Source organism: Paroedura picta, chromosome 3 (genome assembly GCF_049243985.1).
Source record: "Paroedura picta isolate Pp20150507F chromosome 3, Ppicta_v3.0, whole genome shotgun sequence".
Lineage (NCBI taxonomy): Eukaryota > Metazoa > Chordata > Lepidosauria > Squamata > Gekkonidae > Paroedura > Paroedura picta.
In genome coordinates this window covers 59,275,053-59,292,640 of record NC_135371.1, presented here as the reverse complement: position 1 = coordinate 59,292,640, position 17,588 = coordinate 59,275,053, and the positions used below count along the sequence as shown (strand labels likewise).

At 44.4% G+C, this 17,588-nt stretch overlaps 1 protein-coding gene across 3 annotated transcripts in view; it reads left to right on the top strand.

Moving 5' to 3' along the window:
• TEX264 (testis expressed 264, ER-phagy receptor) overlaps nt 1-17,588 on the top strand; it is a 216,165-nt gene that overhangs the window by 44,056 nt on the left and 154,521 nt on the right. For all 3 annotated transcript variants that reach the window (XM_077325915.1, XM_077325914.1, XM_077325916.1), the window contains exon 4: nt 15,359-15,580. In XM_077325915.1, coding sequence (XP_077182030.1) covers nt 15,359-15,580 — 222 coding nt within the window. The remainder of the gene's footprint in view (nt 1-15,358; nt 15,581-17,588) is intronic.

The window sequence follows — 17,588 nt, the reverse complement described above, 5'->3', positions numbered from 1 at the left end:
ACAAAATCTCTCTTCAGATTAAAGCTTATTTCCAATTCTGGGGATTATTCGGTCTCCTCTGGACAACCATGATAAAATCTCATTGGCTGCATAACTGGTTTACACACAAATGAATAAAGAAAAAGGGGCATAATGATGATGAAACAAGTTGGTGGAGAGAGAAGTAGAATCTTTTGTGCATCTTCATTGGGGGAATCTTTCAGACTCTTTTTAGTTCTGTTCCCATATATTTTGTTCTAGTATATGTATGAGAACAGAACTAATTCCCACTTCTAGTGTATGTATAGTAATGGAACTAAAAAGATCCCCCCTGCTGAAGCTGCATGTAAAACGCGTGGGGGTTGTATAATTATAAAATATTCTATTTTCCTCTGCATCAATTAGTTTCTTCATCTTCATTTTGTATGTACGAATGACCAAAAAATTGGGTTTCCCTATTAGTGGACAGGCGGTTGTGCCCTACAGATTTTAATTATTCTAATTAATGTTTTTAAATGAAACCATAAAGCAAGGAAGCACTCCAGGGTTTCTTGGCAATTTGCATCTAAAGAAGTAGCCTATAAAATCATTTTAAGTCTCAGGTGCCTTGGGAATTTTTTGTCATTTCTGTTTGTTTGCCTGTGATATAAGTACCACTGCATAAGCATAATTAGATGGAATCTGCAAGCTGCAAGAACATGTTTTATGCAATGATATTAGTTAATCCGCATTTGTAAATGATCTACAGTTGATTGAGCATGGGATTATGTAATGCCTGTCATTTTAATTTTAACATTTTATTTCTATTATAAACAGTATAGAATTAGGGCTTATGGTAACAGAGTTGGTAAACTTGCTCACATATTACCAGCTGCAAGAATCCCACCCCCTTGGTCAGTCTGGTCTGCAGCAGGAGTAGGATTGCCAGCTCTGGATTGGAGAATACCTGGAAACTTTGGGGTGGAGCCAAGAGTGGGTGGAATTTGGGGTGGGGAGGGACCTCAGTGGAAAATAATGCTATGGAGTCCATCCTCCAAAGTAGCCATTTTCTCCAGGGGAACTGATCTCTGTCATATGGAGTTGAGCTATAAAACTGGGGGATCCCCAGATCCCAGCGGGGGACTGGTATCCCTAAGCAGGACACTATTTATTAAAATTTGCCTTTGTTGAGTGCTCTTCCTGAAGGACACTGAAGATCCCGTTTCTTCACATGTTGATGTATTCCTAGATATTATCATTCAGTTTTATCTTTAACTGTAAAGTTGTTAGGTTTATTACTGAAAACCATTTAACACCTGGAATGTTTTTTTTCTATTGTATTGAAGCAATTTCACATTTGTCAAGCCTGAAGGGTGCTATCATTCATTGATCTGAAACAACACCCCCCCCCCAAAGAAAGAGTTGCAACTAGACAGTAGTTGTGGGGTTGTGAAAATGGCATACCTTCCCCATAATATCAAATGTCACCCTATTTTACAGTTTAACATGATGTTCCACAACTACCTGGATCCTTTTCAGTCTGGCTTCTGGTTGGAACATGGGACTGAATAAGCCAGGGTTGTCCAGATAGATGACCTGGGCCAGGAGATGGATAGGTGGAGTTCAAACCTGCTGATTCTCCTAGAATTTTTAGTGGCTTTTGATACTATTGACCATATCTTTTTGGAGTACCTTTCACAGTTGGGACTGGGAGGCACTGGTTTATGTGATAGTTTCAGTCCTACCTGGAAAATTGCTTGCCACGGCACTAATGAAACTGTTCTGACTGAGCAGTGATATCAGGGCTCTCTCAGCCTCACCCACCCCACAGGGTGTCTGTTGTGGGGAGAGGAAAGGGAAGGCGGTTGTAAGCTGCTTTGAGACTCCTTCGGGTAGAGAAAAGCAGCATATAAGAACCAACTCTTCTTCTTCTTCTTCTTCTTCTTCTTCTTCTTCTTCTTCTTCTTCTTCTCTGGAGGTTTTAGTTGAGCAGTCAGTCACCAATATGTGGATGACGTTCAGCTTTATCTCATGCTTCTGGCTAATCCCAGGGAGGTTGCAGAAACCCTAAAAAAGGGACGGAAATGGTTTAAGGGAGTATGTGGGCTAACAAGATGGAAGTGCTAAGGATGATTAGATCAGCTGACATTTCCTCCTGAGTCTGTGTGAAAGGGTGGCCGAAATAGTTAATGTGGTAAAGGTAGTAGTGTAAGATTTGGATATCCCAGGGTTTATTGAGTCTTTCCCAGATAAAATAGCCTGCAAACCAGGAGAAACCGCCTGTCAGTTCTTTAACCATGGCCAATTCCAAACTGCCTTTGTATTCCATTTTAGTTTCTGGTTGGGTTTTTTTGCCATTTTGACAGACCCATTTTAGTAACTAGCTGCTAGTGGAATTTATTTACATGTTCATAAAAAGCTGCATTGGGTTAGCAAAGCATGGTTGAGGCACATTTAAGGGAAACTGTTTTCTTCCATTTTCTACCCTTTTGTTGTACTTCTGAATCTTTGTGGTGTGCTGTTTAAAATGGCCACAGCTATTCTTTCAATGCCATTTGACACCCCCCCCCTTTCATCACGTTGTCTTCTGCAGATTTTTTAAATGTTGAGAGCTAGAAAACTAAACCAATATAGCACTTTAGTGCTATAGCAGCAGAGTCATCTCAGTGGTGCTGCTATAGCACTGAAGTGCTACATTGGCTTAGTGCTCAACTTAGAAAGTAAAAAAGAACCCTTGAAGAAGAAAGAAGGTGAGGAGGGAAAAACGGCACTGTTTGAAATGACCATCGTGCTTCAGCAACAGCTCATTAACAGATGGAAATTCACTGTATGAACCCCCTGTCCCTGTATGGCTTTACTTGAAATTAGCCAACAACCAATAACATTCAGTTTAGAATGGTCATGTGAAAATCTTCCGTGTGTGTGTGTGTGTGCATGACACTGCAACAATTCTTAAGTGAACTCAGGTGTGAAAAGAGATGGAATTCTACACAATTTTACTTAGCTACCAAAATTAGCCTTTTGACCCTCCTACAGCAAAGACAGTAAACTTTTTTCCTGTGTTGGTAGGAGTCTGTGTGAGTCTGAGGGAGGAGGTACAGATAACTCAGGAACTGATGCTGCCCTTCACAGATCCACTAGGTCAGTGGTCCCCAACCTTTTTCAGGCCGGGGACAGGGGGGGAGAGGGAGGTGCAGGCACTGGCGTGCCAGTGGGTACGCCTCCCTCCCCCTCACTGTGCTGCGCTCAAGTCTAGGCACGCTGCGGGGGGGGGGAGGTATGGGCGCAAACGCGCAGGTGCGGCAGCTTTGCACCTGCGCATTTGCATCCGTGCCTCCCCCCCGCAGTGCGGCTAGGCTTGAGCGCCGCGTTGCGGTGGGAGGGAGCGCTGTGCCGCGCTGTGGGGGGGAGGGAGGCGTGTCTGCTGGTGCGCCGACGCCCGCGCTTCCCTCCCTCCTGCTATGGCCCAGGACTAAGGGCTTCACGGCTCAGTACCACACCACAGACCGGGGGTTGGGGAACATGGCACTAGGTAACATCAGTGATTTACCCAGCCCTTTCAGCAATAACGTTTAGTCAATTCATACCCAAATGCTAATCTGTGCTAGTCAGTGGGGGCTTTGGATATTGCTGCTGGACAGAGGGGAACATTTAGTGGGGACTGTGTGGGATCCACTGTTGGTTTATCCTAGATCAGCCTTTAATTTGTCCAGGCTTCAAGTCTACAGTCCCTGTGCATACATTACCACTGGGAAATAAGAATCAGCCACTACCTTTGCAAGTGGTGAGGAGAAAGGGTTTCTAAAAAAGCATCTGGCTGTCACAGGTGTCTTCCCTTCTCAGTTCAGGCAGGTGGCAACCCAAGAGAAGGCCTTCTCAGTAGTGTGGATCTCTGTCTCCCAAGATATTCACCTTTCCCTTTCCTATCAGTGTTTTCTGCTTGTGGTGGCAGATAAAAAAAATATTTTGGTTTGTTTGAAGTTCCCACAGTGAACTGTCCTTCCTGCTCTCTGTTTTAATCGATGGTTCTTTTCCCATGTTTTATTTTTTGGTGTTAATGTATTTTATGCTGTGTTGTATAATGCTCTGCTTTTAATTGTTACCTGCCTTGGTGGTTCTGAAAGGTTGAATATAAATGTTGTAAACAAGTAATATCGGCTTTTGTTGGTAATGGGCAGGGAAATTCATGTGTGATGGTTTGCTCCAGGTAATGAACTATATTAGACAGTACACATAAATGTGGGGGAAATGGGTATGGGAGTGTAGTTTCTGGCATCAGATCTGTCTGCCCTGACTTGCCCCTTTCACTGGAAATGAGACGCTTGCAAGGTATGTACCAGTGCCTGATTTCTGTCCCTTTGTCATTCTGTGACCTAATAAGAGGGGTAGGATTTTTGAGTGGCATGGCTTCTTCTGTTGAACCTTTCAGCCCCCAAGGGAACTTTCAGATGACGAAATTTGATAAGCAAACTTTCCCTCCCCTTATAGAGATAATGAGGTGTCTGATTGTAGTCCCATCAGGAGGTCCTTGGGTGAAAGGATGGGAGCCCTTACTGAGCCCAGATATGAGCTGCTAATAACAATCAGTTATCTTGCAGCATTTGGCCAAAACGCTGCCTTATTTAGTTGAAAAACGGGTTTGGAAATAGTGGTGGCAGGTTAGGCTACTGCTAGGCAAAAGCTGTCGTTCTCATTAGACTTCTGTTTTACTCTGCTTTGAAGGCCTCTGGCTCAGTGCCCTGCATGCCTGGCCACAATTCCAGTGGCTCTAGAGGGTTAGATTAGATTGCCTTTCCTGGCAGGAGTGATATGAGAGATGTTTCTGCTGAACAGTTCCATGGGGGCGGTATAAAAATTACAGGAGCAAATGGATGGTTTGTTTTGTCTGATTCCCTCAAGCTTGACTCCTTGGTGAATACTTTAACCTCTCATTTTTCACATACATGAATTGACAGATTGGCAGAGCAAATGTTTCTGTGCAAATAAAAGTCTGGTGGATTTTTGGGGGGTCGAGTGTTTGCATATGTGGATGTTGTTCTTGCTAGTATGGTACAATCTCCTTCTTCATCTATAAATGGAGAAGCCTTTATGAGCAGTGTTATTTTACTTCCTCATGTTGGTTCTTGAAAACTGAAAAGCAATAATACAGCAGAGGAATTAAAAAAAACCCTTGCATTTATCCTTAAATGCGTGCTATCTTTAAATAGATCAAATACCTCCTTTTGCTTTTCTGTTAGCCAAGACATCAAGTACGTTCTTATATTATTCTCCTATGTCTTGTGCTGTACATTGCATTGTTGGTATATTTGGAACTCTTCCGGACCAAAATTCAAGGCAGCTTGTACAACAGAGGGACTAAATCTGCTTTATCTCTAGGCTACATACTGCATGCTTGCTTTGAGCCTCTGGTTTAGTATATTGGATCCCACATAGCCAGCACATAATACTGGCTATGACAGGGCTGTTTACTTGGTAGACTGGGAAAATAGTGAGTGTATCAAGAGCAGTGCAGTCCATACCGGGTAAAGATATGCAGGGACCAATGTGGACAAGTTGCTGGGGTCAGTTAGGGTGACCAGCTGCCCCCTGGGCCCCTGTCCTTCCTGGCTCCTCAAAGGAGGTGGCCAGGGGATAGGAGGCCAACTCAGGGACATTATTAACTGCTCCTTGAGTTCTGAGAGGCAGTGGTTCGCCCTCTCTTGAAAAAATCTACGCTGGACCCTTGGGACCCTGCCAACTACCGCCCAATGTCGCACTTAGTGTTCCTGGGAAAGGTGGTGGAAAGGGCTGTGCCAGACCAGCTCCTGGCCTTCTTGGAAGAAACTTCGGGATGCGATCCATATCAGTCGGGCTTCTATCCTGGCCAAGGGGAGGAGACGGTGTTGGTCACCCTGCTGGATGACCTCCGTCGCCAGCTGGATAGAGGTGGGTCAGCCGTGTTGGTCCTTTTAGACCCTTTAGACCTGTCGGCGGCCTTTGACATCTTGGACCATGAGATCCTGGTCCACCGCCTCGCCGGCATGGGGATAGGAGGCACAGCCTTGCGCTGGATGAGCTCCTTTCTCTAGAACCACACCCAGAGGGTTGCTGCAGGGGATGAGTTCTCGAGCCTGTATGGACTCCCTTGTAGGGTCCCTCAGGGCGCAGTTCTTCCCCCCCCCCTTGTTCAACATCTTCATGCGCCCTCTGGCCCAGCTGGTGTGGAGTTTTGGGCTGGGCTGCCATCAGTTCACTGATGACACCCAGCTCTATCTCTTAATAGATGGCCATTCAGACTCTCCCCACCCCCGGATCCATTTGGCAGATGTTTGGAAGCAGTGACAGAATGGTTCGAGCAGAGTTGGCTGAAACTCAACCCCTCCTGTGGCTGGGAGGCAGGGGGCAGGATTAGGCAGTGCGTCTGCCCATCCTGGCAGGGGTGCAACTTAACATCGCGTTCCAGGTCAATCTGGGTGTGACCATTGATGCCTCCCTGACTATGGAGGCGCAGGTCAAGAAAGTAGCGGGCCAGGCATTTTTCCATCTTCACCAGGCCTGGCTACTAGTGCCCTACCTGTCTCCTTAACCACAGTGATCCATGCGATGGTCACCTCCATACTAGATTTCTGTAACTTGCTCTACGCGGGCCTACCCTTTACCTTGACCCGGAAACTACAGCTAGTGCAAAATGCCGTTGCTAGGGTCCTCACCGGCACACCTTGGAGGACCCACATCCAGCCTGTGCTGAGGTTCAGGGTTTTGGTTCTAACCTTTAAGGCTTTATGCGAGTTGGGACCCACATTCTTGAGGGACCGCCTATCGCCCTATGTCCCCTGCAGGGCCTTGCACTCTGTGGGGGGAAATCTACTGGTCATTCCCAGCCCTAGAGAAGGATGCCTAGCCGCAACCAGGGCCAGGGCCTTTTCTGTCCTGGCCCTCACCTGGAGGAATGAGCTCCCAGGTGAGCTGCAGGCCCTGTGGGAGTTGTCAGCATTCCGCAGGGCCTGTAAAACAGAGCTCTTCTGCCAGGTCTATGTTTGAGGCTGGGGTCGCGAGGTAGAACGTTGCCCCCTCCCGGGCGGTCCGAAGCACATCACCTCTCCCCTTCTCTATCACCTTGGTAGGTGGATTTGGAATGGGATTGTGAACACCATGTTGGGAATTTTTAATGTCTTTTAATGGGATTTTAACTGGGGTTTTAAGACTGCTGTTACCCACCACGAACCTATCCAGGGTGTGGCAGGAAATAAATAAAATAATAATAATAATATTAATAATAATAATATTAATAATAATAATAATAATTTGCATGAGACTTTTTTTTTCAAGCATTGCTTCTGGTTTGGCGCTGAACTGTAGGTAGGTGAATTTTCTGCCTGGCTCTGCCCTAAATGATCACTAGAACACATTTTGAGTCCAGGAGCACCTTTAAGACCAACAAAGTTTTATTCAAGTTACTAGCTTCAAAGCCCGTTCCTAAGAACGGGCCTTGAAAGGGTCCCCTCCCCTGGCCTCTGGCCAGCAGTTTGCAGCCAGATCAAGTGGAGTGCGTGGGGGCTGGGCAGCTCCTTAGCAGGGCCAAGACAGAGCTCCTTAGCAATCAGCTAGTCAGCTCCTTAGCAGAACGAGCAGTCAGCAAGTCCAGCCTAGCAGGCCAAGAGGCCCTTGTTAGCAAGGCCTCCACCACGACCCTTTGCCCAGGGCCTCTCCCCTTACCTGCTGCTGGCTCCAGGCACTGAGGCGTCTGAGAGCAGAGACTAGAGTCCAGGGACAGAGGGCGGGTGCTGCAGGGGCAGGGCCAATCAGGACAAAGGTGGCTGCACCCTGATTGGCCCTATTCTAACTTGGACAGCCGGACACCTCCCACCCTCTATGCTGTTTCATAAATATATAGAGGAACAACAATGGATAACGATGAGCTTTCGTGTGCACACGCACTTCCTCAGATACAATGTCACGGAATGGGAGTAAGCAGTTCATACTTACAGGCAAAGTGTGAGAGTAAATTCACATCCAGCAAAATAAAAATGGTTAACAGACTCCAGAGATAAATAGGAAAAGGCAGCAGTTTGGATTTGCTTGTATTCCCTTGAGATTGAACTGCATGGGAAGCCTTTGGAATGGTCACCTACACAGTGACACCAGCACATACAACTGAATTCTCCTGCTGGGTTAGGAGGGGAGGTTCCATTGCTCACTTGTAGAGCACATGGTTTGCATGCTTAAGGTCCAAGGGTCAGTTCTTGGCATCTTCAGTTTAAGGTTCTTTCTTGATAGACTTGTAGAGCACATGGTTTGCATGCTTAAGGTCCAAGGGTCAGTTCTTGGCATCTTCAGTTTAAGGTTCTTTCTTGATATCCCAAACCACAGCCTTCTGAGGTTCCAGTCTCAAATCTCTAGGAATTTCTCAACCTGGAATTGACAGTCCTCCTCTTGTAGCTCTGCCCTAATTGCAGTGCGTTTTTTCTATATTGTGAAGTATTGCCAGGACAATGGAGTAGAGGGAAATCCTGCCACTTTCAGATCTTCCCACAGAGAAGTGTAATAAACTCAAGCTGTACTGTGTGTGTGTGTGTGTGTGTGTGGGGGGGGGGTTCTTCAGATGGAAGGAAGGAAATGACTTTTCAGCATTGGTGAGGGCAGCTGAGGCCTAGGAGTGGATGCAGCCATTTGTGAGGGAAGAACAGGGTCTGCTCTAGTCAGTAGTTTATATATTTTTACATATTGGGAGGGGGAGTAAGGCAGGGTTTTTTTTTAACAATACAGCTCGAATGATATGTCTAATTTGCTTAAGGGTGTCTGTTCAAAGACAAGTAAAGTGTGGGGTAGTGATTAGAGTGTCAGACAAGGATCTGAGAGATCCAAGTTCAAGTCCCTTCTCTGCCATAGAAACGTGCTGAATGACCTTGATCCCGTTGCATACTCAGCCAAGTCTACATCATAAGGATTATTGTGAGGGTAAAACGGAAGAGGGGAAAATGATGTAAGCTGCTTTGAGTCCCCACTGCGGAGAAAGGTAGAAGTGAAGAACATAAATAAAATCCCACCTTCTTGTTTGTCTGAGGCTGTCCCACCCAGTCACTTAATAAAGCATTGTGCATATATGTGTGTAATATATGTGTGTAATTTGTTGCCAGCAAGTAAGTGGTTCTGCTTTTCAACAAGGATTTAAAACTTTGAGGAGAGAGGCATTCTTTTCAATTTCTGCTTAAAAACTTAAGCATAGATTTCTGCATTTCAGCAGCATATAAAGTTTAGAAGGCAGGAACATTCAGCCAAGTTCACAAAATCCTTCTTCATACACAAACCAGGAATCACTATTTTATCTAGAAGCTATTCCCTTTCTTAGCTTGAATGAGGATCCTCTTTGATTCACTCACTCTCTTAGCCTCCTTCCCAGTCCTCAGTCAGTGCTTAACTATCTCTTCTTCAACTGTTAGGCATTAACCCTTGACAATCTGCCACAATTAAGGATTCAATGATTCCTGTGCACTGTGCAATAAGTGTGTGAGTTTAGTATCTTGAGGTCTAATATTTTCCATAGAAAGGGCAGCAGAGAGCTCGGACAAAGATCCCATCTGCCTCCTGCCCCAAGACTGATTCAAACAAAGTATCATAGCAAAACAAATCACTTGATTTTCTGACATCATGGATAGAATAATAATTATTCATTAGCTAAGAAACAGTAAGGGGAAAGGGATAAGATTATTAAAAATAGATTTTATTCATGATTAATGTTACGCAGATTGCAAGAGGATGTGATGCAAAAAATTAGCAAGCAGAATCAGAAACACTTCCCAGCCAAGGGACCTAGCCTGAATACTGAAGTGTGCTATAAATTAAATGCAGATGAGACACGAATTACCTTGGAATAAGCCCAATTGAATGAAGTGACACATCAGTTTGTCTCAAAAAGTACACAATAGTTTTAAATATTTCTGTTCACCCAAAGTAAAAAAAAGCAAGCTCACACAATGTTATCTGTATCTTTTCCTGTTTTCTGTAAACCGCACTGAGCCCTTGGAGAGACAAACAAACAAACAAACAAACAAACAAACAAACAAACAAACAAACAAATAAATAAATGTGAAGATGCTTAACTGGGGAGATGTGGGAGTCAGTTGTATCCTTCATGGAAAGGAAACATGTTAGCTGAGTGATTCCTTTTTGGTTTTGCCCCAGCAGAGAAACATGGCTACTCCTATAGAATCTCCCTCAGCTGCAGTCAACTTTCATCTGCTTGCTCAGTGTGTCTCAAGATTTTATTAGAACTTAGCCCAAGAGTTCCTGGAAGAAAAATGCATTGGGGCATGTACAAAATGCCTTCCCTTCAGTACTGGAAAATTGTAGTTTTCTCCCTTTCTGGACATTTTAATAATTCAGTAGCATACTTACAGATTCAGAAGCAGCAATGGGACCACTGAATTGCCTTTTTAAATTCCATCATAAAAATGAAGGTAACTTTAATTCAGATGTATACTGCCTCTGAACATGGAGATTCTACTTAGCCATCCCAGCTAATGGCCATTAATTGACTGGCCACCTACATGAATCTATCTAATCCACTTTTAAAGTTTTCAGAATCAGTAGATATCACTTTATATAATAGTTTATTCATTAAATTAATTATGTAGTTCTTCTTTCCTGGCATATCTTTTAAAAACATTAAGTTGTTTGTCGTATAGCATGAAGGTTAATGATGTCAGTAGTGAAGTTGTATTTACAAAAGACCAAGTATCAGATGTACCACCAGTACAATAATAATACAAAAATTGATTGAACAGTATTTGAAATGTAATTAAATCAATTCTAATTATAGGGGGAGGGGGTGTAATTCTAACTGGTAATCTCAAATTTCATTAATCCTTTAACAAAATCTAAAATAAGATCTATTAGAAACTACAAGCACACATTATAGTATCATATTCCACACTACAGTGATCAGTTCCCCTTGAGCAGGCTTTCTTAACCAGGGTTTTGTGAAACCCTGGGATTTCTTGAGGGCCCTGGAATGGTTTCTGAAATGGGTGAGAGTTAATTAATTTTTTATACCGTTTAACATTTTGTTAAACATTTATTGGGCCATATGACCATGTGGTCATGTCAACCCCCCGCAATGGCCAATGATGGGCTTGCAAGGGATGAGAAGGGGAGGGGCCCCCGAGTGGGCATGTATGCTTCCTAACCACATTCTGCATGATAGTGCCACTTTAGTGGTTTCTCAAAGCCTGAAGAATGGTTGCTCTAGAGAGTGGACTATGGCACTGTACCTCGCCCCGAGGTCCCTGTCCTCACCATGCTCCAACTCCAGATATCCAAGAACTTCCCAATTTGGATCTGGCAACTCTATCTTCCATGTACCTGGCAATCCTATCAAATCCTTAAGCAACAGTATTGTTTGATGTGTTATTTAATGCAGCAAGACATTCACTATTCCATATTTATTTATTAAGCACTGATAAAGATGGGCACAGATCACCATACTTGTAAGAGGTGGAGGCACTGGAAGGAGGGAAGAATAATCTTTTTGCTGCTTTGATAGATCCTTGAGAATGAATAACAAGAGATTTACTGTTCATAAACTAAACCAAAGTTTTCTGTTCTACTGTTAAGCATATTTTCACTTTCCACCCACAGTAAGGATGAGAAGGAAACTTGAAGATAAGGGTGAGGGGTCTGGCCTTGCTCCAGTGGTGGCTTGGTTAGCACCAGCTCAGGAAAGCTCAGCTTAGCACCAGCTCAGGAAAGGCAAGCATTTGTGTCAGCCTCACTGTAGTAAAGTTTGCAGCTTCTGATGACTTCCACGTGAGTTATCAGCCTTAGCTTCCATCCTGTTGGGTTGCAGGTTTTTTCTACTTCCACACAACATCAAGGCTGTAGATCTCCTGGTATTACAGCTGGTCTCAAGGGTACAGTTCTCCTGGAAAAAAGGGCTGCTTTGGAAGATGGACTCTAGCATGATATCCAGCTGAAAACACTGTCCTCCTTGGCTCCACTCCTAAATCTCCCGGAGTTTTCCTAGCCAGAGCTAGCAACTATGCCACGTGTACTACTCAGAGTTTTGCTGGCCTCAAACTTGTTTTGCTCCAAAGCTTTAGGAAAGATCATACTGAAGCTGCTGAATGGCATCTGTGTGGGTTAGAATAGAATCATAGAATCTTGGAAGGGGCCATACAGGCCATCTAGTCCAACCCCCTGCTCAACACAGGATCAACCCTAACCATCCTAAAGCATCCAAGAAAAGTGTGTATCCAGCCTTTGCTTGAAGACTGCCAGTGAAGACTGGGAAACTTAGGGCCTTTTCGCACAGGGATCTTTGTTGCAAATTGTTTGCGGAATGAAAAATCGCCATTTAAAATAGTGGAATTCGTCGTTATGCATACCTGCCTTTGTAGTGGAATCAGTTGCGTTTTTTAGCGTTTCCCACAGGCTTCCGGTCTCAGCAGAAATCGCTAGAAAGGAAGCGCTATTGCCAAGCTCGTCCCGCCCCTGGCCGTCAAGCAGCCAATGGGCAGCCGTTAGCATGCTCCCAAACAGCCCCTTTCCCTTTAAGAAAGGTTTTTTTTTAAAAAAAAAACGACCCATAGCAATGAATCTAGGTAGATTCGTTGCTACGGAGAGACCCATCCAGCTGCCTAATGTGAGCTGTCGTTTGATTGTATGATCATTTGCACGCTGCCTCGAGTGATTAAAAAAAAATCCCCCCCCCTCTCACGGGCACGATTTTCGGCTGAATTTATTTGTAAAAAATAAAGGGACTTTATTTCAGCAAACGGGCTTTTCAGTTGTTTGTGCTTAGTGACTAAAGGTGAAGGACTGAAGCCAGGGAAGCCTCTAAACAGAAAGAGGCTCGCCGGTACGTTTATCCCCGCTCGCTCGGAGAAAAAAAAATGGCGATCGCTTCGCCGGAAGTTTGGAGGAGAGAGCCAGGGGGAGGGACTTTGAAGAACCAGCAACAATGGTAACGCACAGATCTTTAGCGCTACTGTTGCAGATTGGTTGCAGGAGTGTATCGCTATCCGGAGGTGAATCCACTTTTCTGGATTCCCCTGAAAGCGCCACAACGAAGCGCTTTTTGCTGATTGGTTTCAGGATTGTTGCAGATTGTCTACGACGTCGTGGGTTATGTCAAATTAGTAGCGTTTCCAAATAGCAACCATTCTGCTACTTTGAAGCCGTGCGAAATGGCCCTTAGATTTTTCCCACCCACAGAGAGCAGCCATTTTCTCTGAGATTGTCCCCGCAGCAGCTGTTTCCTCCCCCAACCACAGGAATCTCTACATTTTTTTAAAAAAATGGGCACTATAATGTCATCTCTTAGCTAATAATGCGATAACAAATATGTTTACTAAATTCTTTAAATTCCCAGTTTTAACTTTTTAGCCCAGCCTTTCTCAACTTTTTTACCATTGAGATACCTCTGAAACATTCTTCAGGCTTTGAGAGACACAAGAAGTGGCACGATCATACAAAATATAATTAGGAAGCATAGCTGTATAACACCCACCTGGTGCCCCTCCCCTTTCCATCCCCCCTCGAGGCCCATCATTGGCCATTTTAGGAGTGGTCATATCATCTGATAAATGTTTAACAAATTAAAACATATATAAAGGTAAAGGTATCGCCTGTGCAAGCACCGAGTCATGTCTGACCCTTGGGGTGACGCCCTCTAGCGTTTTCATGGGAGACTCAATACAGGGTGGCCTTGCCAGTGCCTTCCCCAGTCATTACCGTTTTACCCCCAGCAAGATGGGTACTCATTTCACCGACCTTGGAAGGATGGAAGGCTGAGTCAACCTTGAGCCGGCTGCTGGGATTGAACTCCCAGCCTCATGGGCAGAGCTTTCAAACTGCATGTCTGCTGCCTTACCACTCTGTGCCACAAGAGGCTATGTATGTATGTATGTATGTATGTATGTATGTATGTATATATATGTGTGTGTGTGTGTGTAATTAACTCCCACCCATTTTTAAAACATTCCAGGGCTGTCAAGAAACCCCCCTGAGAAAGCTGGGCCCATTCTGCACACAATACACTTTCAATGCACTTTAGAACTAGATTTTCCTGTTCTGCACATCCAGCTGAAAATCCAGCCCCTTCTGCTGCAGAGAATGGACAGGGATAGAGATTTACTTAAAAAAAATGAAAGCTAGGAATTCAGAGAACCTGATATATATGGATCCCTGGGACTTTGTTTCCACTGTCCCCCATCCCTGCCCACAGACTGACCATTTGCCTGGCTTTGATGTCTTTAGGAAAGTTTCAGAAGTTTCTGATCATATTTCTAGGATCCCGGTGATCAATTGACTGTGCCTGTCAGTGGGGAGAATGAAAAAGAACTAATTCACAGCACGCAGCTGAAATGGCACTGGTGGTCTGGGTGGAAGCCCTGAGAATTTCAAGGGGTTGATTTAATATTCCGCCAGCACAGTCCTAAGAAGCCTGTCTGCATACATCTTTTTAAAATGTCACAGCGTGGTCTTTGGTTAGCAGGTAGAGCCGTGAGGCCTTTGAATCGGCGGCAGCTGCTCCTGCACACTTGTTGATTCTCAAAATAGAGGAAGTTGGCCCTGATTCTAATTGGTGCCTATATTGTGATTGACATTGTTTGAGTAAGAAATGGATTCTCAGCTATAGAAATCGATGGAGCCTTCTGACTGAAGGATGTCAGTAGCTGTACAGGTGTTATTGAGAGGTATTCATTCTCTCGTTGTTCAGATGTGGATGTTAAATTTGTCAGATATTGAAAGTTGACACTAAATTTTAAGTCTGGCTCATTTGTCTAGACAGAGTATATCCTCAGGCTTTGGTTTCAGAGACGGAGCTCTGGACCACAAATTAGACCTGGATAGAATCAAAGCATCTTTGATGCAGAAAAACAAGATTAAAAAGAATCCCTTACAATGCAGGTAAACCCTGAAGCAGTGGCCCCTAGGATATACCTAGTACCTATGTGCTTTGTACAAGGACTAGATATGTGGGGTAACTGCAGCCTACTTTTAGGTAATCTCAGTGACACATGTCAAAATCCAGGGCTAATCCGCTTCTGAGTGAATGTTACAGAAATGTGTTAGAAGTAACCGTTTAGATCTTTTGACGGAAGGGGGTGCCAAGGGTCTGGCATCTATTGTAGTTATGCTTCCTGATCCTCCACATTGTAGAAATACTATGTTCTAGGGAGACTTCTCAGTTCATATTTTCTAAACAGCCTCACCATTATCAACTTTCATGCACAACCAAAGAAAAATATTGCTTTTGTTCTAAGCTGCATTCTCAGTTCATATGGGCTACAAAGTTCCTCAACTGAGTTGTTTTCTGTGACATCACTGAATTACAGAGTTGCTACCAGTATTTTAATTTTTAGATATTGCTTGTGAGGCCTTTGTAACCTTCTGATGCTACCTCTTATTTTTTCCATAGGTGGACCCAGAGAAATGCCGCTACCTAGTGGGCAGTATCCTGAGTGAAGGTGAAGAGAAGCCGTCTGAGCGAGTGGTCCGCATGTTCCAAAAATACGGTTTCAAGATTTTCCACTTCCCAGCCCCTAGCCATGTAGTCATGGCAACCTTCCCTTACACTACTCCACTGTCCATCCATCTGGCGGTGAACCGTGTCCACCCGAGCCTTGATACATACATCAAGGTGAGTGTCTTCAGTTTACAGCTGTCTCCTGCTAAGTTATATTATGATATGATGCAGAATATCGTTCCAACAAATGGAGGGCTGATTGGAAAATGCTATGGAGGTGGTGGGGTGAATGTTGGGGAGCCCCCAGGCCCCTCACATTTGACCTCCAGAATTATCTCCTGCAGTTTCTGAAGAGCTAGAACAGGCCTCTCCTTCTGCCGTACCCCTTTCACTGGCTTTCAGTATTCTTAGGGCAGTGATTATGGTCTGTCTTAACTAGACTGCCTTTTTTAGTGAAAATGTTTTTTGTCTGCCTGTTTTTGTGGTATACTTTGAAGCCCTCTGTAATAGGTAGGAACTCTGTCTCTCTTTGAGTAAACTGTGAATAATCTCTGTTTATGTCGCTGTGTTCTCCCTGTGTTCTTTGCCTTTTGAACAAAGCTGGGCTGCCACCTATGTGATCATGTGACACTTTGTACTGTGGGGTCTGCAGCTGGATCAAAAATTTCTAGAAGCCTGAGCTCATGCACATTGCTTGGTCACTGGAACACTCTCTTGCAAACAATCTTGTTTACTCCCATACATAGTTACTTACATAAGACACCTGCTGTCGCCACTCCTTATAGCCACATGGAAAGCAATGGAATATAGCATCATTCTGCTTTCTGGTGTTTCTGAGGATTAAGTGCTCAGGCATTAGCATCTCTTTGCGTGGTCTGCACTGGAACTTTCAAATTACCATTGAAAACAGTGATTGTATCTGCTGTATTGGCACCTTGGCCAAGTCTTTCAGGGTGACTGGTGAAGCACAAATCTTGGATATTAGCAGAGGATTTGGAGAAACTTTCTGGAGAAAGCTGTTGTTTCTTGTGCTAGCACCTCGGCGTTCTCCTGAAAAATCTACCCTGTGGTGCAGATAACAGGCAAATCTCCTGAGTGCAAGGATCAGCAGGGTGCAGTGGCGACATTCTGAACAGGGCCTTCGTTTGTCTTTAAATATATAAGCCTTGTGGTATTTTGTGCTGATAATATGGGTGGCAAGGAGGGAAAACGGCATCAGATTTGTTAAATGTATGCTTTATGGTGCAGAGATGACATTTTGATGCTCTGGGAAAGGTCCTAGAGAGTGCATCTGTCACACAAGTGATGAAATCATTAGAGTTAAAAAGGGAGCTACAGATTGTGCTGGGAACACCTGGTAGCTTTTTAATGAGAGCTGCTTTTTCAGGTTTTTTTTTTTTTAAATCCCAAATCCAGGGCTCTTGTGTTTTTTTTTTTGAAACCGAATGAAGTACAGAGACTTGTCTTAAGCTGAAATGCTCTTATTTCAAGCAGGCAAGACAGGTATCTCAAACAAATGTTCCCCAAACTTATGACAGCTTTGTGTGTGCCTCTCTTGGGAACCGGAAACCGGAGGATGCTTTGCTATGAATTTCAGGCAGAATTTCAGGCAGGGAACAGAAAAAGGGAGTCAGTCCCCATGACTGATGGGCAGCAGGAAACCTCTGCTTTGGCTTGGCCCTTTACAGTCGGCTGCTGCATTTCAGGCTCCAGGTTTCAGTGTATCCAGGGCAGCAGTGGCCAACTTTTTGACAGGTTGCCAAGGCGGCAGCATCACTCTGATGCACACTGCAGTATGAATGTGGTCCATAGTTTGGTTTTGCATCTGGATTAGTCAACTCAGGAACAGGCAGGGAGTTTCTGATGGAGAAGCAGGCAGGAGTTGGGGCTGGACAGTGTGCCAGAGCTTGGCCCTCTGGCCTTTGGGCTTCAGACTCTCACTACCTGTGCTATGTGCCTGGCCACTACACAATGCCAGCATCTGTATTTTATGTTGGCATTTTGTAGTTTGGAATATTTGTGGAGTCTTGGTAAACATTCTGCTTTTTGGGTGGTAACCTGAACTTCTGTGCCTGCTCTTTCCCTTTTATTCTGTGTGAATCCAGGATTCCTATTGGGCCTTGTGTATACAGCACTGGGGTGGCTTTATCAGCATGATTCTGCAACTTTTGCCAGACCATTA